The sequence below is a fragment of the Pseudorca crassidens genome, chromosome 6 (assembly GCF_039906515.1).
Source record: "Pseudorca crassidens isolate mPseCra1 chromosome 6, mPseCra1.hap1, whole genome shotgun sequence".
Lineage (NCBI taxonomy): Eukaryota > Metazoa > Chordata > Mammalia > Artiodactyla > Delphinidae > Pseudorca > Pseudorca crassidens.
In genome coordinates this window covers 11,605,644-11,629,092 of record NC_090301.1, presented here as the reverse complement: position 1 = coordinate 11,629,092, position 23,449 = coordinate 11,605,644, and the positions used below count along the sequence as shown (strand labels likewise).

Below are 23,449 nucleotides of genomic sequence, written 5' to 3'. Positions count from 1 at the left end.
AAATTCTAGAAAATGCTAACCAACCTACAATGACAGGAAACAGATCAGTGGTTGCCTGGGAATGGACAGGGAGTGAGAGATGGACTGAAACTGGACAGGAGGAAACTTCAGGGAGTGATTGAAAAGCTCTGTATCAGGATCATGCTATTGATTTCACAGGCTGTATGCATCTGTGAAACTCCATGAATTGTGTACTTTAACTAGGTACAGATTTGGGTACATAAATTAAACCTCAATAAATTTATTTTTAAATGTCGCAGTTACTATATTAAAAAAATTAATCTCTGTACCTGCCCTCAAAGGCCTTGTAGTGTGGAAGAGTAAAATACATGACACTGTTTCTGTGATCCATAATAAAGGTCTGGACAAAGGTCTTCACAGAGACCATGATCTTTGACCTTTGATCTAGGTCTCAAAATTCAAGGGTTGCACCAGACAGACCGAAAGGGAGGTCCCTCAAGGTGGAGGGAATGGCAAGTACAAAAGCGTGAGGTAAAGAAGGCTGTACGGTGAACTTGAGAAGTATGGGGTGACATAGGAGATTTTTCAAAAGTTGACTTTGGACCACTCTCTTCTATCCTAAGAAGTGTGAAATAAGCTGTAAAGAAAAACAGGAGCTTCTGGAAGTTTTAAAATAAGTGAGTTACACGATGTATGTGATGAGCATTACTAACATTCATCAAATATTTCCAGAGCTCTTCCAGGCATGTGGTAGATTATTTCCCCATCACTTTCAAAATGAAGTGACCAGTTTGGTCAACGAGATGGTGAAGTAGATGTATCGAGTGTCACACCCAGGTGGCAGCTGTTAGAGCAGTTTTTGATTTGCCGCATTCTCTTCCCCTTTGGAAGAGATCAGAGAAAACTACGTGGAGTGGGAATTTCCATGAGGTTCCTGAGTAGTTATGATAAGCAGAGCCCCCTCCCCCTTTCTCACCTCCCCACACCCTGTGATGAATACTCAGTGTAAAGGGAGAAGAAAAATCTTGTTATGTAAGCCTCTGAAATTCGGGGGTTGTTTGTAACTGCCCCCAAAGTAACCTGTTCCTTCTGATACAATGTGCACTTTTATTCTGACAATAACATAGAAGGTGGATTTCAAAGGAAAGAATCTGCAGGGGACTAGCTAGAAGGCTACCGTAATCCACAGATGATAAGTGCAGGCACTGGGACAGGGGCCATGATCTTAGAAAAGAGGAGAAAGAATCTGGAGATGTAATGGCGAGAGTTGAAAATGACTCCGAGATTGTAGAAGAACCCGAGTCTAATTGTTTTAGAGGTGTTGAAAAGAGAAGGTTCTTGAAAGAAGAGAGATGACTAAGTGGGGAGATGAAGTTAAAAAAAAGATTAACTTAAAATGTAATTAAGATTAAATTTAATCTTTTTAAAAGATTAAAGGAGAAGCTACAGGCAGCCTGGCAAAGTGCATCACATCAAAAGCTGAGGCACATCCCTACACAGGGAAGGCTATAGAAAGATCATAAGCTTTGGAAGAAATCAGACCTGGGTGTGAATCCTGAGTGAATCTGTCAAGTCATCCAGCTTCATTCGTTCAGCAAATAATAAATAACTTCATTCATTCAATAACATTAAAGAACACCAAAAAGTCCACTGTCCTATTGGAGTCAGCCTTCAAAAGTAGGGAAGCAAACATTACACATTTAAGCACTGTGCGAAAAACAGACATGATATTGTGATTATGAAAAGGGGGCAAAAACAATAAGACAGGGCTTGTCAAAGGCCATTACCATTTCCCTTTGTTCAAAACCCTTACCTGGCACCAAATCAAAAGCAGAGATTTGTGTGTCCTTTGTACTTACAAAAAGAGAACCATCCTCACTTTCCTTTAGTTTTATCACATTTCAAGAACCAACTGGGAAACTCTCTTGACTCTAAGACTGTTTTTTAAAAATCAAAAATTCTGGTTAATTAACACCTAGTGAGCATACCAACATTGTACTAAAGCAGAGTGTATACATGTGGGGAGTGAGGAAGGGGTTTGGTTAAACCTGACTCACAGGCAAGCCACTTCTCAACGTTTAAGCACCTGGAGAGCTTGGTGAAAAAAGGCTCTAATTCAGTGGGTCTGGGGTGGTGCCTGAGATTCCTTCTGCATTTCTAACCAGCTCTCCAGGATGCCAAACCTGAGGCTCCCAGGGATGCCAAGCAGCAAGGTTCCAGATGCCTTAAGAGTCTATTGACCTCAAGGGAGCTGGTGCAGTATGCTTGACTCTTGCCACTTCACTGCTGAGCTGAGGAAAGCATCTCTACCCTGTGCCTCTATTTCTCATCAGCTTCCTTTGTTTTCCTTTACAAAACTGGAGAATCAGATTCCAGTATGTGACTGTTTTATGAAGACCCTGGACAAAGGACTTCTAATGGATTACTGAATTAGATTCCTACAGTTCTCTGAGGTGGGTACCCTGATTATGCCCGCTTTATAGAAGAGAAGACCCCAAGCCACATTAGTAAGTGTGGAAAAGATTCAAAATCTAGAGTCTACTCCAGAGACCATACTCTTAACCACTGCTTCCTCCTTGCTGTGGTTACATCACAAGTTTCTTTCCTGCTCTTTTGCAGTGTTGGAAGTGACTTGCAGTTGACTGCTGCCTCCCCTTTCTAAAGTCGATAAAGCCAAGTCTTTATCAGAATGACTTGGTTTCATTTCAAAGGCAATTGAAATCCAAATTAAAAAATCTTCTGGAATTCAGCAAAAAGAAGGAAAATTTAACTCTAGCATTGAGGGTTGTTTTTTTTTTTTGGTCCAGGAAGTAATGTCAGTTCATGCAAGATTGTCATATGCCTCAGAATTCTTGGACACTGTTATTTTATCAACAGAGCACCTGATGTCCTATCTAACAAGGATGGCAGGAGAAGGTTCCACAAGAACCCTCCCTATCAATGGCGAGAAGCTACTATATACCTCACAGCAACATCTGTGGTCTGGGCACTCATAGGACTTAATAAAGAGTTTAATACATGTCCTTTTTATTATTCTATGAAGAAGAGTCCCTGATTCAATGCAACTAACTGAACTATGCATGGAAAACAGTGGCTCTCAAATTTGGTTGCACATGGTAATCTCCAGAGAGCTTTAAATACAGATACCTGAGTCCTACTGCTGGGGAGTCCAGTGTAACTGACTTGGGATGTTTCAGGATTTTTAGAGGCTCCTTAGGAGATTCTAATACACAGCCAGAGTTGACAATCACTGGCATAAAAAACAGGGGGAAGGGGCTTCCCTGGTGGTGCAGTGCTTAAGAATCCGCCTGCCAATGCAGCGGACACGGGTTGGAGCCCTGGTCCGGGAAGATCCCACATGCCGCAGAGCAACTAAGCCTGTGAGCCACAGCTACTGAGCCCGCGCTCTAGAGCCTGTGCTCTGCAACAAGAGAAGCCACCACGATGAGAAGCCTGCGCACCGCAATGAAGAGCAGCCCCCGCTTGCTGCAACTAGAGAAAGCCCGTGCACAGCAACGAAAGCCCAACTCAGCCAAAAATAAATAAATATATATATATATATATATATATATATATATATATATAAACAGAGGGAAGTGTATAATGTTCACTCTACAACCAAAAAGGGGGGTGTGCATCTCCATTCACTCACTGTCAGGGTTTCGCCAACCTACATAGCTACATAGGTCTAATACACATTCTAATTGCAAGCAAATGGTTCTCCACAATCAGTGACCAAACCACATATTTCACACTGTGTGTTTGATGACCGACTACATCAGCAACGCTGATCCAAAGTAGCGGTTCTTAACCTGGAGATGGAATTCAGGTGGTCTGTGAACTTAGATGGGAACAAATATTACATCTCTACTTTCACTAAACTTTCCTGGAAGTTCAGCATTTCCTTCAGTTATGAAAACAGCTAACAAACCACAATAGTATTAGCAGTTCTTGAGAGTTTGCACCCACTGGTATTTTCACGTCACATTTCAGTTTTGCAGTCATCAGTACTTTGAGATTACAATTGTTTAATAGATCTGCTGTTAGATCTAGGTATTTAGTGCAATAAGAATGATGCACCTATGTTACTATATCATGACTTTAATACTTTGATAATTTATTCAAAGTTAAACTGATTCTGATAACTGAATTATTCTAAGAAGGATCTAAATGCTTCATCAGATCCAATGTGGTCAGTGGCACAAGAAAAGGGCACGAGCCCTGCTCTGAGGACGGTGCCCTAACAAGCCAGATATTGCACGTTTGCGTCCAAGGCCACCTCCGAGAAGGGCCCTCTCAGGAGGGAGACACCCCGACAAAGTTGGCTCTTGGCTTTCCCTGCATTTCCGCAGATAAGATTTAACGTGAAAAAGCCAGTTCAACGCGGCAGAAAATAGAATGGATGGGCTTTCTCTTTACCCTCAGCTGCCTCTTGCTCTTGGCATTTCGTTGTGCCCAGACTGCCAGGCTGGTAACTCGAGCCTCCAAATTAATCAAAACACACAGCGCCCAGTTCAAGCCCAGGCAGACAAGCCGGGAGCCAGACAAGCTCTCGTCTGGTGACCCCCAGCCCAGCTCCCCTGCCCCGCCCGCCAGCCCGCGCGCCCCACCCTGGGATGCCACGCTCCCTCCACCGCCCGCGCTTCCAGGCGGGTGGCCCGGGCCCTGGGGCTGCCATCCATCGCCCAGACTGGGTCTGGGGCACCTTACCTCGTGGGGACGCCCGCCGCCCCGGGAGCCACGACTGCGCCCGCCCGCACGGCGCGCACCTCCCACCGCGCCCAATTCCGCGGGCGACTCGGCTGCCTCTTCCCCACGCGCTCACCGCCGGGTCCGGCGGCTGCCGGATTGGAGACGCGTTGAGAAGGGGAAAGAGGCGAGACGGCAGCGGTCGGGAGCCGGAGCGAGCGGGGCCGCGCGAGTGCAGACGCCCGGCGCGCCTCCCGCTTAATCTGAGCAGGGCCGCTGGCCACTCCCTCCCCCGTGCTCCGCCGCCTCCACAACGCTCACCCCCCAAACCCCCCACCTCCGACTCGCAGCCCCTTGCCCCGCCTAGGCCCCTGAACCTTGGGAGCGTCACCTCTTTAACCCCTGACCCTGGCCCCGCACCCACCTGCCCCGCAGGCGCGCAGCCCTTTCTCACAGCCTCCTGGCACGCTTCCTGGGTCGGAGGGACATCTCCCGGTGAGTTGGCTGGGAGGGGGAACGGGGGCGGGACCTAAGCCACTTCTTCCCTCCCTTGAAGCCTCGGTGGGGAGGCTGAGCCCTACAAAACCCGCCCCGGGCGGGCGGGCCAGGCTAGCTTCACAGCCGGGCCCCTCAACCCGCGCCGCGCAGGGCACGCGGCGGCCCAAGAGCCTGCGGGGCCCTGGACACGCCGGGGCTCCTAGCGGACGCCCACGATGCGCCCTGGGACTGCGCCGAGGCCGCCGGCGCTGCTGCTTCTGCTTCAGCTGGTGCTCCTGGTGGCCGCGCCCACTGCCGGCAAGGTGAGTACGCGGCGATGCGACCCCCACCCCGCGTCCTCCGACAGGCCGGCCCCGCCCGCGGGGGCGCTGCCCTTCACTCTCTGCTGATGCGTGCGGTGACTGCGGGCGCCAAGCAGACACCTCGGGGGGCAGCGTGGGACGGGGGCAAGCGGGGATACACAGGAACAGGTGGAATGCGCGGGGCTGGAGGGAGGGGCGAGGAGGAGGCTTGGAGGGCTCCTAGGGGTCAGGGATGGAGAAGGCCCTGACAGAGGTAGATAGGTAAGTAGGTAGGTAGACGGATGATAGATAGATAGATAGATATGCAGGCAGGTAGATATAGAGATGTGGAAAGATATATAATCTCCAGGGATGAGCGCTTGAGAACACGGGATATACAGACGCGCGATGTCACACCGGTGAATCAGAGCAGGCACATGGCCTGGCAGAGAGGACAGAGGGCTGGAGTCCCAGCCCTACCACTTCCTAGATGTCACCTCACACTGAACTCTGACCTCTCTGGAGCTCGCTTTTCCTCCTTGTCAATACTTGCCCTCAAGTGTTCCATCAGTTTTGTTGAGAAAAGCAAATGCCGTCACTGAAAATTTAATAGCACCTTAGAAATAGAACTCATGTTAGGATAAATTAAACAATCTGTCGCTGTGATTTCTATTCAAAATTTGAGAGCTCCTGGATTCATTTATATCCACCCGTATATTTCTTATTCTTTGCGAAGATAAATTAGTGTCCTCAAAACTGTTATGACTCCTAGAGTTGACTTACTTGATTTTAACTGGTGAAAGTGCAATGTAACTTTTCAGCCGCCTTCTGTGACTTTTACACAGAAAACTTAATCTGGGATGACAACGCAGTGTAAGTTTCGTTTCCCAGGATGATCAGATGTTTTTCAAATTTCATGATTAAGATTGTGATTGGAAATTAATAGTCACATAAATATGTGTTAACGTGAAAATGTTTTTCGAACTTTCAGTCACAGGAAATACAAGTATTTTCCATTTAAGTTAAATTTTAAATTATGACATTACAGGTGAAGCTAAAACCCCCTTTGATCACCTCCATACCTTACCCCACCCCGTCTAAAGAAATATATCCACTCTTGCCACTTTGTGTTTCTTTTCAGACATTTTTCTAGGCATTTATGTATTCATATATGGACCTGCAAACAATATGTTTTTTGTTTGTATTTTTTAACATAATCGATACCATATACTTATGCTGTATATATCCTTTTGCATCCTACATGTCTCCCCATGACAGTATTTGAGATAGATCTACCTCTTTTCTTTTTGCCTTATTGCATTATTGTATAGTTTTCCATGATATGAATATGCCAAAGTTAATTGAGCCATTCCCCTACCAATTTACATTTAGGCTATTTAGTGTTTTATATTCTAAAGGATTTTGTAATCCATGTAATCCCTTCATGTAGTTATAGTTCTAACAAAAATGTGCTTTGCATAGACTAAGAATGCCCAACCCATGTAGCTCAGTACTTCTGGGCATGATGCTTAGAACTCATCTAAGTCAGTATTGAATGTCTACCAGCATTAATCCAGGAACAAATCCAACAACTAAAAAAAACTAAAGGAAGTGTATGTATGTTGTGGGAAGGGCTGGGGAAGAGTTCCAGAGCAGGGTTTGCACATTCTTCTAGAGTTCAAAGAAGAGGGGAGATTAGGGACGGTGGAGAAAGAGGGGAAGAATTACACACCGGTAAAGATCAGCCTGAAAAAGTGATCCTCTGTAATCATTCAACCTCTAGTCACACCAATTTTCAATTATACTGTCATATTCCCTTATTATTTTTTACATAAGAATTTTTCTGTCTTGAGTTTGGCCAAATCTTGGAGGCTTCCTGCTGATTCTACAATTAATCCATTCATATTATTTTTAACAGCCCTTGAAGTAAGTCTCTGTTAAAACTTTGCTCAGTTACACAGACGATGTCATTAGAAATCATGAAACGTACCCTCATGGTGTAGAAAAATGGAATCACAGCAAATTAACTGATAACTGGTCGGCACAGTGCCAGCATGCCTCCCTCCACGGGGTAGCTCTGATGCTGTGCAAGCCTCTTGACCTCTCTGAGCCTCAGTCTTCTCATCTGTAAAACGAGGGAGTTGAAACCCCTCATGGAGCCAGTAGATAAGGTTAATTGAGTGAGGCTTTGAGGTAGGGGGCAGTCTTCAGGGCCAGCTAATTGTTGACATTCTAGAATTCAGACTCAGTAATACCAGAATCCAGCTTTTTCAGAAAAGAAGCTGGTAATCTAGTTTCCATGAGAAATCTCTCAATTTCTAAATGTTAGGAAAAAGGAACAAACTCTGTATAAGTGAGAGCTAAATGTAGTCTTTGGGACATAATATTTATCAACTTTGTGCTGCATAGTTAAGGACATATTTTGCTCTAAATTCCTGTAATTTTATGTTAGCATTTCTCAAAGAAATAGGAGTGCTGTTCACCCCTCATTCTGAGTTCAGGCGGGGTGGAACTGTCCACCCACACAATTTGCCCTGAAGAGCCCTGCGCAAAATCCCTCTGCTGCCTGCCTGCAGGCATTCAGCTCCAGGCCTGGCTGTTCAGCACATCCCCAGGTTTTATAGCTATTACCAGGCCCAGCTCATCAACTTGAAACTGGGAGGCACTGTGCTGTTGCCTCAGGCAACAGGTCTGGGAGAAGAGTGAGAGGGAAGGCTCCTTCTCTGATACCTAGAGAAGGTGAGATTCATGGTTTGAGATATCATGGTTTATCCTTCCTCTTTTTGCCTTAAAATTCCAGACAAGGCAGAAATCAAGTATCAGGAGCTGAATAACAGCTGCATTTAGGGAGGAGACTTCTCAACTGATTTGGTTTTTAAATCTAAAAAAAAAAAAAAAATTAAGTTGAATTAAGAAACATTTCAAACAAACAGAAAGTAACGTAACAGACTCCAATTTATCCACCCCTGAGATTACGCAAGTATTAATAAGTTTTGACCTGTTTGTTCTCACATCTCTCCCCTTAGGAAAATAACAGATAAATACAGAAAGTCCTAAACACATCCTTTGCCTCTTCTTCCATGCATGGTTTTATATTTATACTCCATGGATATGTGTGTACGTGTGTGTGTGTGTGTTAGTAACCATAAAAAATAAATATTATTGTTTTGTGGTCCTTCAAATGTAATAAATGGTTTCACATGATACATACCTATTGGAGCTTGCTTGTATCAGTCAGTATGATGTTTTTGGATTTTATCCATGTTGATACATAGAGATGCGATTTGTTTATATACATATAGATGTGAGAGCATAGTATCCAGTTACATAAATAAAGCAGTTTATTTTTCCATCTGCCTAAACGCAGCGAATTTGTTTCCATGCTTTCAGCTTACAGAGTTGGAATTTATATCTTTGTATATGTACCATCGTGACAACTAGATTTTGAATTCCTACGTGGAATTCAGAGGGTTATAAGAGAAAGCGTATTTTAAATTTTTTAGGAATTGTCAAATTGACTTCAAAAGGATTGTACCAACATCGTGCTAGAGTACCTGTTTCCCTATATCCTCAGCAAAACTTGGTGTGCTTAGATGTTAATGGGTGTGAAATAGGATCGTGTTTTGACTAGTGAGTTTAGGAATCTTAGCATATTTTGATTGACAGTCTATAGTTCTCTCTGAGTGAATTGCGTGAACAAGTCTTTGCATATTTATCTTTTGTGGGCTTTGCCTTTTTGTTGCTAATTAAATAGAAGCTATTTATATTTTTGGGTACTGAAATTTTGCTATTTAAATGTGCAGCAAGTATTTCATTCCAATCTTTGGTTTATCTTTTCATTTAGTTATTGGTACCTTAATGTATAATTTTTTTCACTATAATCTCAAACTTATCCATCTTTTCCTTGATTTCCTTGATTTTGTGTTTTGCGTCTTGTTGAAGAGATCCTTTCCTTCCCTGGGATTGTAAAAATATTCTTCTACGTTTAAAACAAATTACAGTTTAATTCTTTTATATTTAAGACTCATAATCCTGGAATTGTTTTCTACTTCCAGGATTATAATTTTATCTTTTTCCATATAGAAAATGAATTGTCCCAACATTATTTATTGAACAGTCCATCCTTTCTCTCACTGTTTTTCAGTGTTACATCTGCAAACATGTGTACCAAGAACTCATTCATGTATGATCTGTTTGTATTCTTACATGAGTCTGTTTATTTAGGGCTTTAATTTCTCCCAGCGTTTTAGAGTTTTCTGTTTTTTTGATTTCTAAGTATTTGACATTTTTTAGTGCTATTATATTAGAAATGGTATATACTTTTTAAATTTTATAGTTTAACTGGTAAAGATACAGCAAAACATAGTTGAATTTTATGTTTTGGCTTTGATCAAGCAACTTTGAATAGTTCAAATGCATTTAAGGCTAAAAAGTTTCCCCCAAAACGCTGTATTAGCTGCATCATACAAATTTTAATATCATTAAGTTCAAAATCTTTTCTAATTTTTTCCTTTGTCTTATTGGTTATTTAACTGTTTATTTCTTAATTTCCAAACATACAGAAATTTTCCAGTTATTTTTTTCACTGAATTGTGGTAAAGATGATATATTTTTTTCTCTTTTATTTTTATTATTATTTTTTAATTTTTATTTTTATTTTGAGATGATATTTTGACTTCAAAGATATCTACGTATGTCAATTAGGTCAAGATTTTTATCATGTTATTAAAATTGTGATACAGGTGCACATGTGTTTTTTATAAATCCTACTCAGTAGATATTTAACCTGAGATTCTCTCTTTTTCATCAAATCTTGAACATTCTCAGACATTCCTTTTTTATATTTCTCCTTCCTCACTCTGTCTCTATTCCTGGCATTCTCAGGATGCTAGCTGGGCCTTCTCATCTTTTCCTCCAGTTCTCCTTCCTTCTTACGTCAGATAACCTTTCCTGTGCCACTCAGCTCCGCTTGGCCTCTCCTTGCTCCTGGGCTCTGGGCGCTTTCTCCCCCAGTGGCCAGCTTGGCCACAGACTTCACACAGGCACAGCCTCGTGTTCCTTGAGACTCTCTTCCATGTCTTCCTGTTGCACCCCGGAAGTGCAGGGCATTAGCACCTGCAGGCAAATCTCTGACCAGTGGGAGATGGAAGCCATTGGATAAATTCTTCTCTTCTGCCCCCAGAAGAACGGTCCTAAAGTGCAGAGGTTCTCACAGCCTCTCCAGGAGACCCATCATCAGTTGTATTTGAGACCAAATTGTAACGTGTTGAGCTTTTGTTTCACATGCTGCTCCCTCCATGCTGTATCCTGCGACGTGTCCTCACATCCATCTTTCAAAGTTTAATTCTCTCTCCTGCTGTTTGTAATGTTCAGTAGATTTTCAATCCACTGTAACTTTCCATAATGGAAAAGAACTCTGGAACCATTCAACAATGGCTATAACCCCAGGTCTGTTAACTACCAGCTTTTTAAAAATTTTTGTCTCAGTTTCCTCATCTTAAACTGGAAGTAAGAGACTCACCTCAGGATTTTATGAGGATCAAATGATTTAGCACATACAACACATACTTTACCATGCCTGTCACATAGTAATCATCCAATAAATGTTAAATATGATTATTTTTATTCATTAAGTTTTAATTTCAATGACTATTCGTATTTCTAGATGCTCTTTTTGGAGTCTAAGTCTGTCTGGGGTTTTCTGACTTGTTAGGGTTTGGTTTTTTTGGTCTTTTTTGTAGGGGTTTTCCCCTCTTTTTTATGACTTTAGTCATTTTGCACTTATTTGTATTATCTTTCTGATTCTTTTTGTATGATTTCAAGGTTTGGGAGTCTATCTTGTTTCTTCAGTCTGTTGACTGACTCTCATCCATAGGAAGACTATGTACATGAGAGATTTGGGGAAAATAAGCCTTCTCTGTCATCACAGCTTGCTCCCAGATTGGAGCTGTCCTGCCCCGGAAGAAAAAGGAGCAAAGGAGTTCTGAGGCTTCCAGGGGATTTTCCCCACTAAGATGGACTGATGTAGTAATGATCTGGGGGGGAGGGGCGCACCAAAGGTGTTTCCTTTCCTGTTCTCAGGGTCACCCTCCTCCAGTCCCCTCCTACTACCTACTTCCTCCAAACATGCTAGACTCATATTTGATGAGGTGGGGCAGGGTCAAGACCACACAGCGAAGCCGCCAGCTTTGTCTCTCTAACCAGACTAAGGGTCTTCCTCCTTTAGTATTTCTCTGGGGTTTCAGTCCTTGGTATGTTTTCAGGCATTGTCCATGGAAAAACTGTGAATTAAATGCAATTTGTCTTTGTATTTCCCTTATCATTATGGCCGTGTTACCCAGAACAAAGTAATAACTGCTTAGTGTTACCTATGACTAAGATTAACTTTGTTAGATATTACAATTGTTAAGACCCTCAAACCTATAAGTGTATGAGTCTGACAGCAGGGCAGTCTGGTCTGCATACACCTTGTGGTCCTTCAGCCATGTGCAGTTAACCACACTCATGTCATGGCCTTCAGCCAAAAAGCAGCCATCCAGCACAGAGTCAAAGATTTTTCAAACACATGGTGCTCAGAGCATTTCTGTTCTACAAAGTTTATATCCAGCCTCAGTCTAAACTTTTGAATCATAACAGACTTTCACCATAGGTCATTTATTTCACCTCTATTTTCAGTTTGAGAAAATAAGGAAACCAAAATTATATCAACTTCTTAACAGAGTAGACATATTACGTTATCAGCCCTACCACCACCACGGCCTTGAACTTAACCTCTCAGAGTTGTCCTCATCTCTAAAAATCTGATAAGAAAGCATCTTACCCCAAGTTCTACTTCATCCCACAAGATCTAATCATTGGCTCTTGTCTTCTCTAAACACCCGTGTCAGTCTTCCCATTCCTCCTGGGGTTCTTCCTGTAACCTCCAATTAAGACCTCTGGCTTCAGGTACATTTTCTAGCCAAGACTGAATTAAATTATATCAGCTTTATAATTTTCCACTTAACTCACTTTCATAAGTTCAGATAAACAAACATCTATGTCCACGTCACCCAATAGAAATATACTGTGAGCCATAACTAGGAGCCACATATGTAATTTTAAATTTTCCAGTAGACACATTAAAAAAGAAAAAGCAACAGGTGAAATTAACTTTAACAGATTTTATTTATTCTAAAGATCCATAACAGTATTGTTGCAACATGTAATCACTATTAAAGACATTAATGGATATTTACAATCCTTTTTTCTTATTAAGTTTGCAAAATCTGGTGCCTATTTTGCATTTTTAGAACCTTTCAATCTAACTACATTTCAAGTGTCTATGGCCACATGTGGGCACCATTCTGGACAGCAAAGATCTAGGTAAATGGCATCCAGATATGAGAGAGGGTTACAGTCCATAAGGACTTACCTCTGGATGGAACACATTTTGTTTATTTACCATAAGAAATAAACATGTGGCAAAATGATAAACTTTAATTTAAGACAATAAATCAGCATGGGTTGTGCCTGAATATCCATGCAACTTTTTCTCCAGAAAATTAAGATAGTTGGCCTTGACTACAATGCTTAAAGCGAAACAAATTACCACTCGTACAAATTTAATTATAGTGATCCATTATCAAAATATGAGTAAGTTATGTGCATAAAGAATTGAAGAAACATCACAAAAACAGCAAACACTTGGCCAAAGAAATAGAGAAGGTGAGAAATATATTGAACACCATCATGCCACACCTAGCCTTTCGTCTAGACTAAATTGTCACTAGACTTCAGCCAGGTAACAGGGTGTTACCCTGAACAAGTTGCTTCCAAAAGCAAACTAGCTTCCCTATCTGAAAATGATGGTACTGTATCTATTACAGGTAAAGTGCTCAGTACAGTTTTTAGTACAAAATAAGTACCCAGCTTTTAGATTCTAGCTACAGTCAATTTGTTATCGTTAATAAAAGCAGGAAGGAGAGAATAGGACAGAGACACAGGCACATGGCAAGGTGCTGGGGATAAACCAAACAGCCTGACTCCCTGGCCATGATGGATTTGGGATTCTAGTGGAATAGGTGAGAGAAACAAGAGCTCAGTAAACAAATGTGCAGCTATGGATTTTGGTACCTGCTGGGAGAGAATGGGATGTGGTGATGGAGAAGAAGAGGTTCTACTGTAGCTAGTGGTGGTCGGGACCCGCCTTTCTGAGGGAGCAGCATAGAGGCTAAGGCCTAGGGAAACAGCATGGAGAGTGCCTTGGGAAGCACTGAGGAATATGGTCCAGGACCTCTGGACAGTGAGGAGAGGTGAGACACTTCCAATTTTATGGCTCCTGGGTGGTCAGAGAATAAAACCAAGACCAAGAGAACTTTTTTTTTTAAGGGAGAAAAAAAAGCTGAGTTTATTTACTCACCACCAAGGGAACGCATGCGCCTGACGGAATATGCTGAGTACTTTGTTAGAGGTGGACAAGGGATGGGAAGCAGGGAATCAGGGGCCCCAGAGGCCAGCTCATGGCGGTCCTGCTAATTAAGGATGGAAAATTGCTTACTGAATAGGGTGGGGTAAGTCCACAGGCCTGTATGTAGTTGATCATGGTATGATTTTAGTGTCTGCACTCAACAAATTTGTATTTTAACAAAAAAGACACAATGCATGTGTTTACGCTACTCGCAGGACAGTTGGCACATTAGTCATGGATGAGTAACAAATTCACACTGTGGCTTGGTAATGGGCCCACATGTAAAGTGGTGCGATGAAAACCTTCTTCTGCTCCTGTCTCTTCATCTTCTTCTCAACCTCACAGGGACGGGTCTAAATTTGCCAAATGTGGCTGTGAGGAGGTAAAGCTGAGCCAGAGTCCCTGTCTCAGCTGACGTAGGCCCAGTCCAGGGAAGGCTCTAGGCCAGGGAAGGATGAAACCCAGTTAAGGACCTGGAGACCTCCTCAATCAAATGACCAGTAACACCAGCCTCCCCTGGGTGTGGGTTAGGAAGACAGAATGTCATGTCGGGCTCCGCCCCAGACCTCCCCAAGTGGAATCCGCATTTTAACCAATCCAAGGGATTCCTGGGCATATTATTGTCTGAGAACTGTACCGGCCTTGATAAGGACACTGGAGGGTCCTTCAAACTGTGATGTGATTGGTGCTGGAGTGTTTCAGAAAGATGGTGACATGACCCCTATTTTAAAGATTTATATGGCTGACCCCTGGAGAGGGTTGACTGTTCTGTCCTTGGGAACCCAGCCTATGTAAAGGTGAAGTAACCAAGCAGGAAACAAGTCTTGTTGGTGCTTTCTCTTTGGATTCTGGTGCCTTGAAAATCAGAAAGAGAGGAAGGGAGGAGAACCAGTCTAGACCAGTATAGCAGTCGCTCAGTCTGTCCCTGTTAATTGTGCAGTTAATCTGATAATTATTTATGTACAAACAGAGGAAGGTTAAAAATCCAGTTCATGAAAAAAAATCCAGTCCATGGTGTAATGCTCTGTATATACAAGATCAGACTATCAAAAAATATTTCCACATATCATGGTAGGTATTATGTATGTCTGTATGTGTGTGTACATATAAATATACACACAAATATATTTAAAGAGTAGCTTATATTTTCAGAATTTTATGTTAATTGTTGTAGGGAGATAATGGCCCCCCCCAAAAGTGTAATTTTCAGGGAGACGCAAGAGGGAGGAGATATGGGGATATATGTATATGTATAGCTGATTCACTTTGTTATGAAGCAGAAACTAACACACTACTGTAAAGCAATTATACTCCAATAAAGATGTGAAAATATATATATATATACATTTTGAACATACATAAAATAGAAATAAAGTTAAGATTTAATTTTTTTTTTAAAAAAGTGTAATTTTCAGAGCTATTTAAAATGTAACCATATAAAAATATTTTATTTTTCTGACAGTAGTTTTGGAGTAAGTTGGGAATTTTCCATTTTTAATCTTTAAGATTGATGGTTGTTAATTAGATTGTCTCTCTAAATCGGTTTCTTAGAGAAGTGATCCCCATATTTAAAAATAAGTTCAAGTTATTTAGAAACCTTGGGAGGTTTATCATTATGTAGACAAAACAGTCAGGTCACTGGATTTTTTTCCCACCAGTATATTTTGCTGTTACATGAACTTTTCAAACAAAAAGTTCTACAAAGTGGAAAGTTGAGAAATCTTCAATATTATCCCTTTGAATCAAATGACAAAGGGAAGAGTGTCTGGGAAGTCAACAAGGCTAATATTCATTTTCTTTGTTTAACCAGATGATAGGATAATTTTATGCTGTTTATTTATGTATGAAATTGGGAAAGCTGAAGAATTCACATGCTGGCTTTAAAAATAAGAAGTTGTATGGGTAGTGCAAAATCTGGAAAGTGTTTAAAAGTACAAAAAGAAATATAAAAATTATCCATAATCATATTGTGCATAGATAATTACTGTTAACATTTTGGTCTATTTCCTTCCAGACTTTTTTTTATTCTACTTTTTTTTCACCTAAGAATAGACTGGAAAAAGTTTTCTGAGTCTTTAATTATTGCAAATATCATTTTAAATGTCTACAGAGTACTTCATTATAGGTGGTACCGTAACTTATTTCAGTAATGCCCTTCTACTGAATATTTTGGTTATTTCCAATTCTTTAGAAATAATGTTACAATAGAACTCCTTGGAGATAAACATTCACTAAAATTATATTTTAAATAATTTTGTGTGTAGATGGTTTCTTATCAAGTGTCTGATTTTGTGCTTTTCTGAGAGTTAGATGGCAAGGTGATATCATTTCTGATTTACAGATGACGGTCTGATGGAAGAGCATTCATCAAGTCAGTGGAGGGAGTGGATTTAGAATTTGGAGTTATCCTTATTAGGGCTCTTCAGTAGGGCTTTTTACTACCAAAAACATCACAGATAATGGAAAAAGAGTGTCAGATGCCACTTTATCCATCATTTAAATAACTAAGTACTATTTGAGAAAAGATTGATTTTTTTATTTAGTTATTTATTTTTTGGCCACACCACATGGCATGAGGGATCTTAGTTCCCCAACGAGTTATCGAACTCGCACCCCCTGCATTGTGAGCATGGAGTCTTAAACACTGGACCACCAGGGAAGTCCCAAGATTGATTTTTTAAACGCTTCAGTTATCCAGAATGACTGATTCCTGACACCGCTATCCTTTTACAATCAAAACACCAACGGAATACCTTTATTTACTGAAGTATTAATTATCTTGCCAATCTAGAAAGGATTTAACCTATTTCCATGTCGCTTTCCCTACTGGACTTCTTGCAGACAGGTGTCTTTCCCATCTTTGTTATTCCAGCTCTTGACAACACACTTAGTATTACTGGTCCTCAATGAATGTTTATAGAATTGGATGTACATTTTATTAAACACTAAAACAAAAAGGTTGATAAAGAATTAACAGATCTTTTGATCCTTTGGCATAAAAATAAAGCATTATTTTTCAGATGAATATTTTTTAATATTATAGTCCATTTATAGATATTATAACATATTGGCTATATTCCCTTGATGTACAATATATCCTTGTAGCTTATTTATTTTATACCTAATAGTTTGCACCTTTCAATCCCCTACCCCTAACATGCCCTTCTCCCCTGCCCTCTTCCCACTAGTAACCACTAGTTTATTCTCTATATCTGTGAATCTGTTTATTTTTTGTTATAGTCAATGTTTGTTTTATTTTTTAGATTTCATATATAAGTGATAACATACAGTATTTTGTCTTTCTCTGTCTGACTTATTTCAATAAGCTTAATACCTTCCAGGTCCATCCATGTTATTGCAAATGGCAAAATTTCATTCTTTTTTATGGCTGAGTAGTATTCCATTGTGTATATATATACCATATCTTCTTTATTCATGCATTTGTTGATGGACTCTTAGGTTGCTTCCATATCTTGTATTGTAAACAATGCTGCTATGCACATTGGGATGCATGTATCTTTTCCAATTAATGTTTTCATTTTCTTTGTCTATGTACCCAGGAGTGGAATTGCTGGATCATATAGTGATTCTATTTTTAGTTTTTGAGGAGCCTCCATACTGTTCTCCATAGTGGCTGCACCAATTTACATCCCACCAACAGTGTACAAGGGTTCCCTTTTCTCCACATCCTTGCCAACACTTATTTGTGGTTCAAGAGAAATATTGAATGCTTCATTCATTAAGTCAGCAAGACGATGGGAACAAAGATAAAACCAACACAGCCCCTCCTCCCTTTATGGAATATGTCACCAAGTGAGGGGTTTAGATAAATATGCAGACAATAGCAATAAAATTATACATGCTGTAACAGGACAAATATGCAAAAGCGAAATTTAAGTGGAGTTGGGAAGGAAGAATAAAGGTCCACAAATGTACAGAACGTCGAACATACAGGCTGTATATAAAGCAAGTGTGTGATGGCAATGGAGCCAGAAATAGTAAGATTTCGGTGGCTTAAACACATAGCTTCTCCTCAAAGTAGAGTACTAAAAATAAGGTTGGAATGAGTGCAGAAAGCAGCTCATAGAGTTACCGGTGGTATTTTCACCTTCTAGCCTCTGTCTCAGCTGGAGCTCTGGTCAGCGTTCGGCAGCTGTGCCCGCAAGGTTTACGCACATGGACTGGATTCCACAGTCCCTTCCAAAAAGTGATAAAAACTAAGAACAGGGACGTCCCTGGCGGTCCAGTGGTTGAGACTATGCCTTCCAGCGCAGGGGGGGTGAGGGTTTGATCCCTGGTCGGGGAGCTAAGATCCCACGTGCCTTGTGGCCAAAAAAACAAAACATAAAACAGAAGCAATATTGTAACAAATTCAATAAAGACCTTAAAAATGGTCCACATCAAAAAAAAATCTTAAAAAAAAATCTAAGAACAATACTGTATCTGAAATCTCATGAGATAAGGTTCCTACTGATTGGAAGCCAGACTATGTGCTCCTGAAGATGCCAACGCTCTCTAGTTGCTGCAGATAAGGCTGGAGAAAGCCAAGGGATTGATTTATCCAGTCCTGCATGTGCCTGGGGCTGTGCCCACAGAACTAGTCAGAGTTTCTGCTCACTGAGACCTGCTGAGACCTCTTGGAGATGAAGCATTCAGAGCCCATGAGACTGGAACAAGCAACATCTCCAAACCCTAAGAGGGCAGTCCTGCAGGTAAGGACATCTGAGGCTCCCTGCCATCCAATGAGGCAACACTGGGCAGCAGTAAGAACCCCTCATCCCGTGCCAGCAGGAAGATACTGTTGTGACAGTCTGAGGCAAATCACTTGAATTCCAAGACTCTTCATTTCCTCAATCATAAAACGTGGTAATAAAACCTCTCTCTCCTAGCTCCAGAAATAATACAATGGAACACATTTTGCACACAGTAAAAGCATGCTACAAATGCCAAGTAGTATTGAGACAGGAATGAGTTTCAATATCAGGAAAGCAGTAGTCCAAATATGTTTCTTATACTCATTTAATTCTCCTATTATGTTGTGACCTAGTATCAACTTCCTGGAATGTATTAAGGAGTTTCTTATTTTCAAAAATATTATTCAGTGCATTCTTTGCTGCTGGTATTTTCTAATAACATTATTTGGAAACATCAGCAGAAATGGCATCCTCCCTTAGCACTGTCTCCACCAAAAAATGAACAGTTTATTGACTTTACATCCCATGTAAATACTAATGCTAAAACTCAAGCGATGATTTCATCACTTTTCTGGTGACTTGCCACATACCTCAACTAAAATACCTGTTAATTACAGGGATAGTCCTGGATAGCATTTCATATTAATAATTTGTTCCTTTCTTATCTTTAAAATATAGGCTTTGGGGCCTGTCTTTAAAAGAAAAGCCATGTAACCAGCTTTGACACACAGCCTCCCTCAAATGCTGTTAATGAGTAATCAGCTGCAACAGGGTGGAAAGTGTAAATTCATTTTGTGCACATTCACTGAGCACCTTCGATGCAATGTATTGTGCTAAGGAAACTCTTGGACGGTCTTTCAAACAGAGGATTGATCCTTGAGGAGTTTCAAGATGAAGTTGCTAGAACCAGTTATCAGACCTACAAAAATATTTTTTCTATGTTGCTTTTTTTCCTAACAGTAAAAGTACAATATATGCCCATTTGTGAACATTCAAGATATATAAGTATAAAAACAAAGCAAAACAAAAAATACCCCTAACATAAGAACCTAGAGGTAGCCAGTGTTAATACTTTGGTATATTTGTATAAAAATAAGGTCATACAGCATATGGCATTTTGTATCCTGCTTTTTTGACATTATATTATATTGCTAGTATTTTCTCACATCAATAAATATCTTTTAAAAATTAATGCATACCATTTCATCATGTTTATATACCATAATTTAGCCTAAATTTTTGATGTTATAAACAAAACTATGAAGAATTCTTGACTCTTTATAATTTATTTTTATAACAGACTCATATATTGATAGAACTATTAATTAGATCAACTGGCATAATGTTCTTCTTTTTTTATACAAGTTCTACTTGTCCAACAATAGACATCGTTTAAATACTAAGCAAAAAGAAAACAAAATTATGCCAAATTCTATCATGTAAATGTAACTAGAATAAACATTTTGATATAAGTTCTATCTTATTTTTTAATTTAACCCGAAATATTTGGTGTATGATGTGAGCAAAGGATATAAATTTTTAAAATTTCTCCAAACTAGCCAATTTTCCCAACATCATTTCTGCAACGATCTACCAATATCCCACTGAATTCTAGTGATCTCAGTTCTGCCCGAAAATGAATATCTTGAATAGAGTCAGGATTTTCTTAGAACACAGATCTGAGAATGAGATACACAGCTAATGGCCACAGATTAAATATGGGGTTTACCAGTTATTCTCCTTATTAGGGAATAGACCTGGAGTCAGTCTAGTGTTAGATAGATTTAAAGATGCTCACCTCAGTCAGCCCACCATTTCTCAGTGACCGCTCCACCCTCGCCCTCAGCTGTAAACCTAGAATGAGGTTAGATTCAAAGATCTCCATTAACCCTCCCTATAGCACATCCCATTGGTTTTAGATCATTCTAAGCATTTGGAGAGAATGAGCTATTTCCAATCAATATCAATGAAATTTTTTTTCCTCTCAATTTCACTCTACCTACCCTATCTCCTCATGCCTCTCTCATGCATTTTTATGACCTCCCAGCAGGTGACATTTGGGCCAAGAATCCATTAGATTTTTTTTAGGTGTCTTGAAGGCCAATCGGGTTTAAACCATGCATCTAAATTAGAACTAAGCTGATTTCCTTATATCAAGTTGAGCAGTAACTTGATAAACATTATAGTACATTATAATCCCAGGAGTAGATTATATAATGATTGCATTATAATCTCATATGCAAATAACAGTGCAGAGAAAAACAGAATTGAAATAAAGAAAAGACCTGAAAACTCACGATTTTGTAAAAGAGGAAAATGGAAATTTTGACCTGCACCTACTGAAACGCAGTATCAGTCAGACCCCTCTTGAATCATCACACACAGGATTCAAGAACTTTTCTTTAAGCAAGTTAACGTGAATGCAATGTGTTTAGCATTTTCTGATGTAAAACCAGGAGACTAATACCAATTACTCTCAACATCCACCCACTAACATACTGTAAATGATTTACTTGGGAGTCTATTTCAATAAAGTTCACTTTCAGAAAGTAGCAGTCAGAAGAACTTCGCTAAAGCCAGACTTGTTTTTACATGTGAAAATGCTGTGCTTTCTCATTTGAATAAATCACTGAATTGGTCTAAATAGAGTGGGCTCTTCATTGTGATTATAAGCTTTTCTTGGCCTAGAGTTTTCCTGTTTATTCACTATGAAGAAGGATGGTGCTTTTTGTTTCTAAAATTAGAGTGGTAGGGCTTCCCTGGTGGCGCAGTGGTTGAGAGTCCGCCTGCCGGTGCAGGGGACACGGGTTCGTGCCCCGGTCCGGGAAGATCCCACATGCCGCGGAGCGGCTGGGCCCGTGGGCCATGGCCGCTGAGCCTGCATGTCTGGAGCCTGTGCTCCGCAACGGGAGAGGCCACAGCAGCGAAAGGCCCAGGCCCATTTTAACTGCTTTAAATAACTTAATTTGAACGTGTTTAAAGTTCATACTCAGAACCAAACAAACCGAATAGGGCATTTTTACTCTATAAAAAGTCTAATCTTGTTTTTTTCATTAGGCACATTTTGGAAAAATTCTCTCTAAACTTGTGTACCACAAATAAATAAATAAATAAATAAAATTAGAGTGGTAGTTCTAACAGTAAGCAAATTGAAGATGATCATGTTCATCAAAACCACCACAGTGAACCACGACCCCAGGAGATGATCTCCAACTGTCCATCTGTGGGGCCTTGTAGAGAAATACAAGCGTTCATAGCTATGCGTTAGAATAAAATTAAGAGACTGTTAATTCCAATCATAGTTTCTCCCTCAACACTGAATTCATCATTTTTAATCGGAGGCCCCTTTTCTCATGTAAAACTTTTTCACAGACCCAAACTTGATTGAGATGATAGAAACTCAATCATTATATAACTCAGTCCACCAACAACTAGTTGTCTGGCCTTGGCTAAGTTGTTGAACTTTATTTTCCTCATCTATAAAATGGGAATAATAATACAAACCTATAGGTTCCTATATATGATGATGATTAAATAAGACAAAGTCTATAAATGTTTAACACCATGGCTGGCACGTTGGGAGCTCAGTACATGTTCATGGCAGTGGGCGGTGGTATTGGGCAGTCTTCGACCAAATCAGCATCTGGTTTTTACTTACTAGAACCCAGCAGTCAAACTCCTTTAGTTTACTTTACAATCTCTTGTTGCATACTGAGAGGACTGTTGAGCTGCTCATTTTTAAAAATGAGATCCTGGTTATATCACAAGGTATTTGTTTCAATTTTTAAATTTCAGTTTACCAAGAGGAATAAAAATAAATTAAATTAGAATTGCCCCTAATGACACTGTACTCACAGGCATTGGATTTATGAAAGATTTGACTTTCAAACAGATGTAAAGTAATTTCTAAGTAGATAGATTCTTAAGGGTTATGCATTTCCAAAGGGAGGAGAGTGGTTTGGTTTGCTTGCTTGTTTTGCCATTTTTTAAAAAAATTGGAATTGTATAGATAAACATCTTGAATTTTTCTCCTTAAAATAATCATTTGGGGCAAATGAGCCCAGAATAACAGTGACCAGCATAAGGACAGGGTGAATCTGGGGAATTTCTCAGAAGCCAGAGGCCAGAAACATCTGAATGTTCCAACCAGAGACCAGAGCAAAGTAGTTTGTGGGAATGAGGGAGATGTAAATGGGCTCTTTTTTTTTTTTTTCGATACGCGGGCCTCTCACTGTTGTGGCCTCTCCTGTTGCGGAGCACAGGCTCCGGACGCGCAGGCTCAGCGGCCATGGCTCACGCGCCCAGCCGCTCTGCGGCTTCCCGTACCGGGGCACGAACCCGTGTCCCCTGCATCGGCAGGCGGACTCTCAACCACTGCGCCACCAGGGAAGCCCCAGGGGGCTCTTTAATTAGGTCAAACCAGGTAGAAGATTGACTCAAACTTGGTGGTTATCAACCTTGGCCAGAAGGACCCAAACTAAGAGGAGACAGTATGTCCAAAGCCAACAGACAGACGGAAATCAGGCAACACCCGAAAACAGAGTGCAGTGGACATCTGCTCTTTTTTCCTGACCACTCTCCTTTCTTCCTTCTGGGGGTGGCACGTTGATTTTACTTTAGGGAACTATCCTCCCTTCGCTGCTTGACAGTCCCTGAGCGAGGGGTTGGCACATGACCTGGGCTGAGCCAGTCAAGTGCCCTCTCCCAGGAATTTGAATCTTCAGCTGAAAGGGCAGGGAGCTTATTCATCCTGACAGCAGCGCCCAGAAAAACTTTCCGTTCGTTTTTGTACCTTGATCCTCACCACAGCCCTGAGGCTGGTCTTTTCTGAGGCCTGTTTGTTTAACTTTTCTTCAACTTCTGTGTGCTGCCCCATGTCA

At 40.7% G+C, this 23,449-nt stretch overlaps 2 protein-coding genes across 2 annotated transcripts in view; one reads left to right on the top strand and one right to left on the bottom strand.

Moving 5' to 3' along the window:
- Positions 1 to 5,200, bottom strand: part of COL4A4 (collagen type IV alpha 4 chain) — a 135,821-nt gene extending 130,621 nt beyond the window's left edge. The window contains exon 1 of the mRNA XM_067740375.1: positions 5,075 to 5,200. The gene's annotated coding sequence lies outside the window, so the exon portion shown is untranslated. The remainder of the gene's footprint in view (positions 1 to 5,074) is intronic.
- Positions 5,201 to 5,363: 163 nt separating this feature from the next.
- COL4A3 (collagen type IV alpha 3 chain) overlaps positions 5,364 to 23,449 on the top strand; it is a 132,954-nt gene continuing 114,868 nt past the window's right edge. The window contains exon 1 of the mRNA XM_067740363.1: positions 5,364 to 5,450. Coding sequence (XP_067596464.1) covers positions 5,364 to 5,450 — 87 coding nt within the window. The remainder of the gene's footprint in view (positions 5,451 to 23,449) is intronic.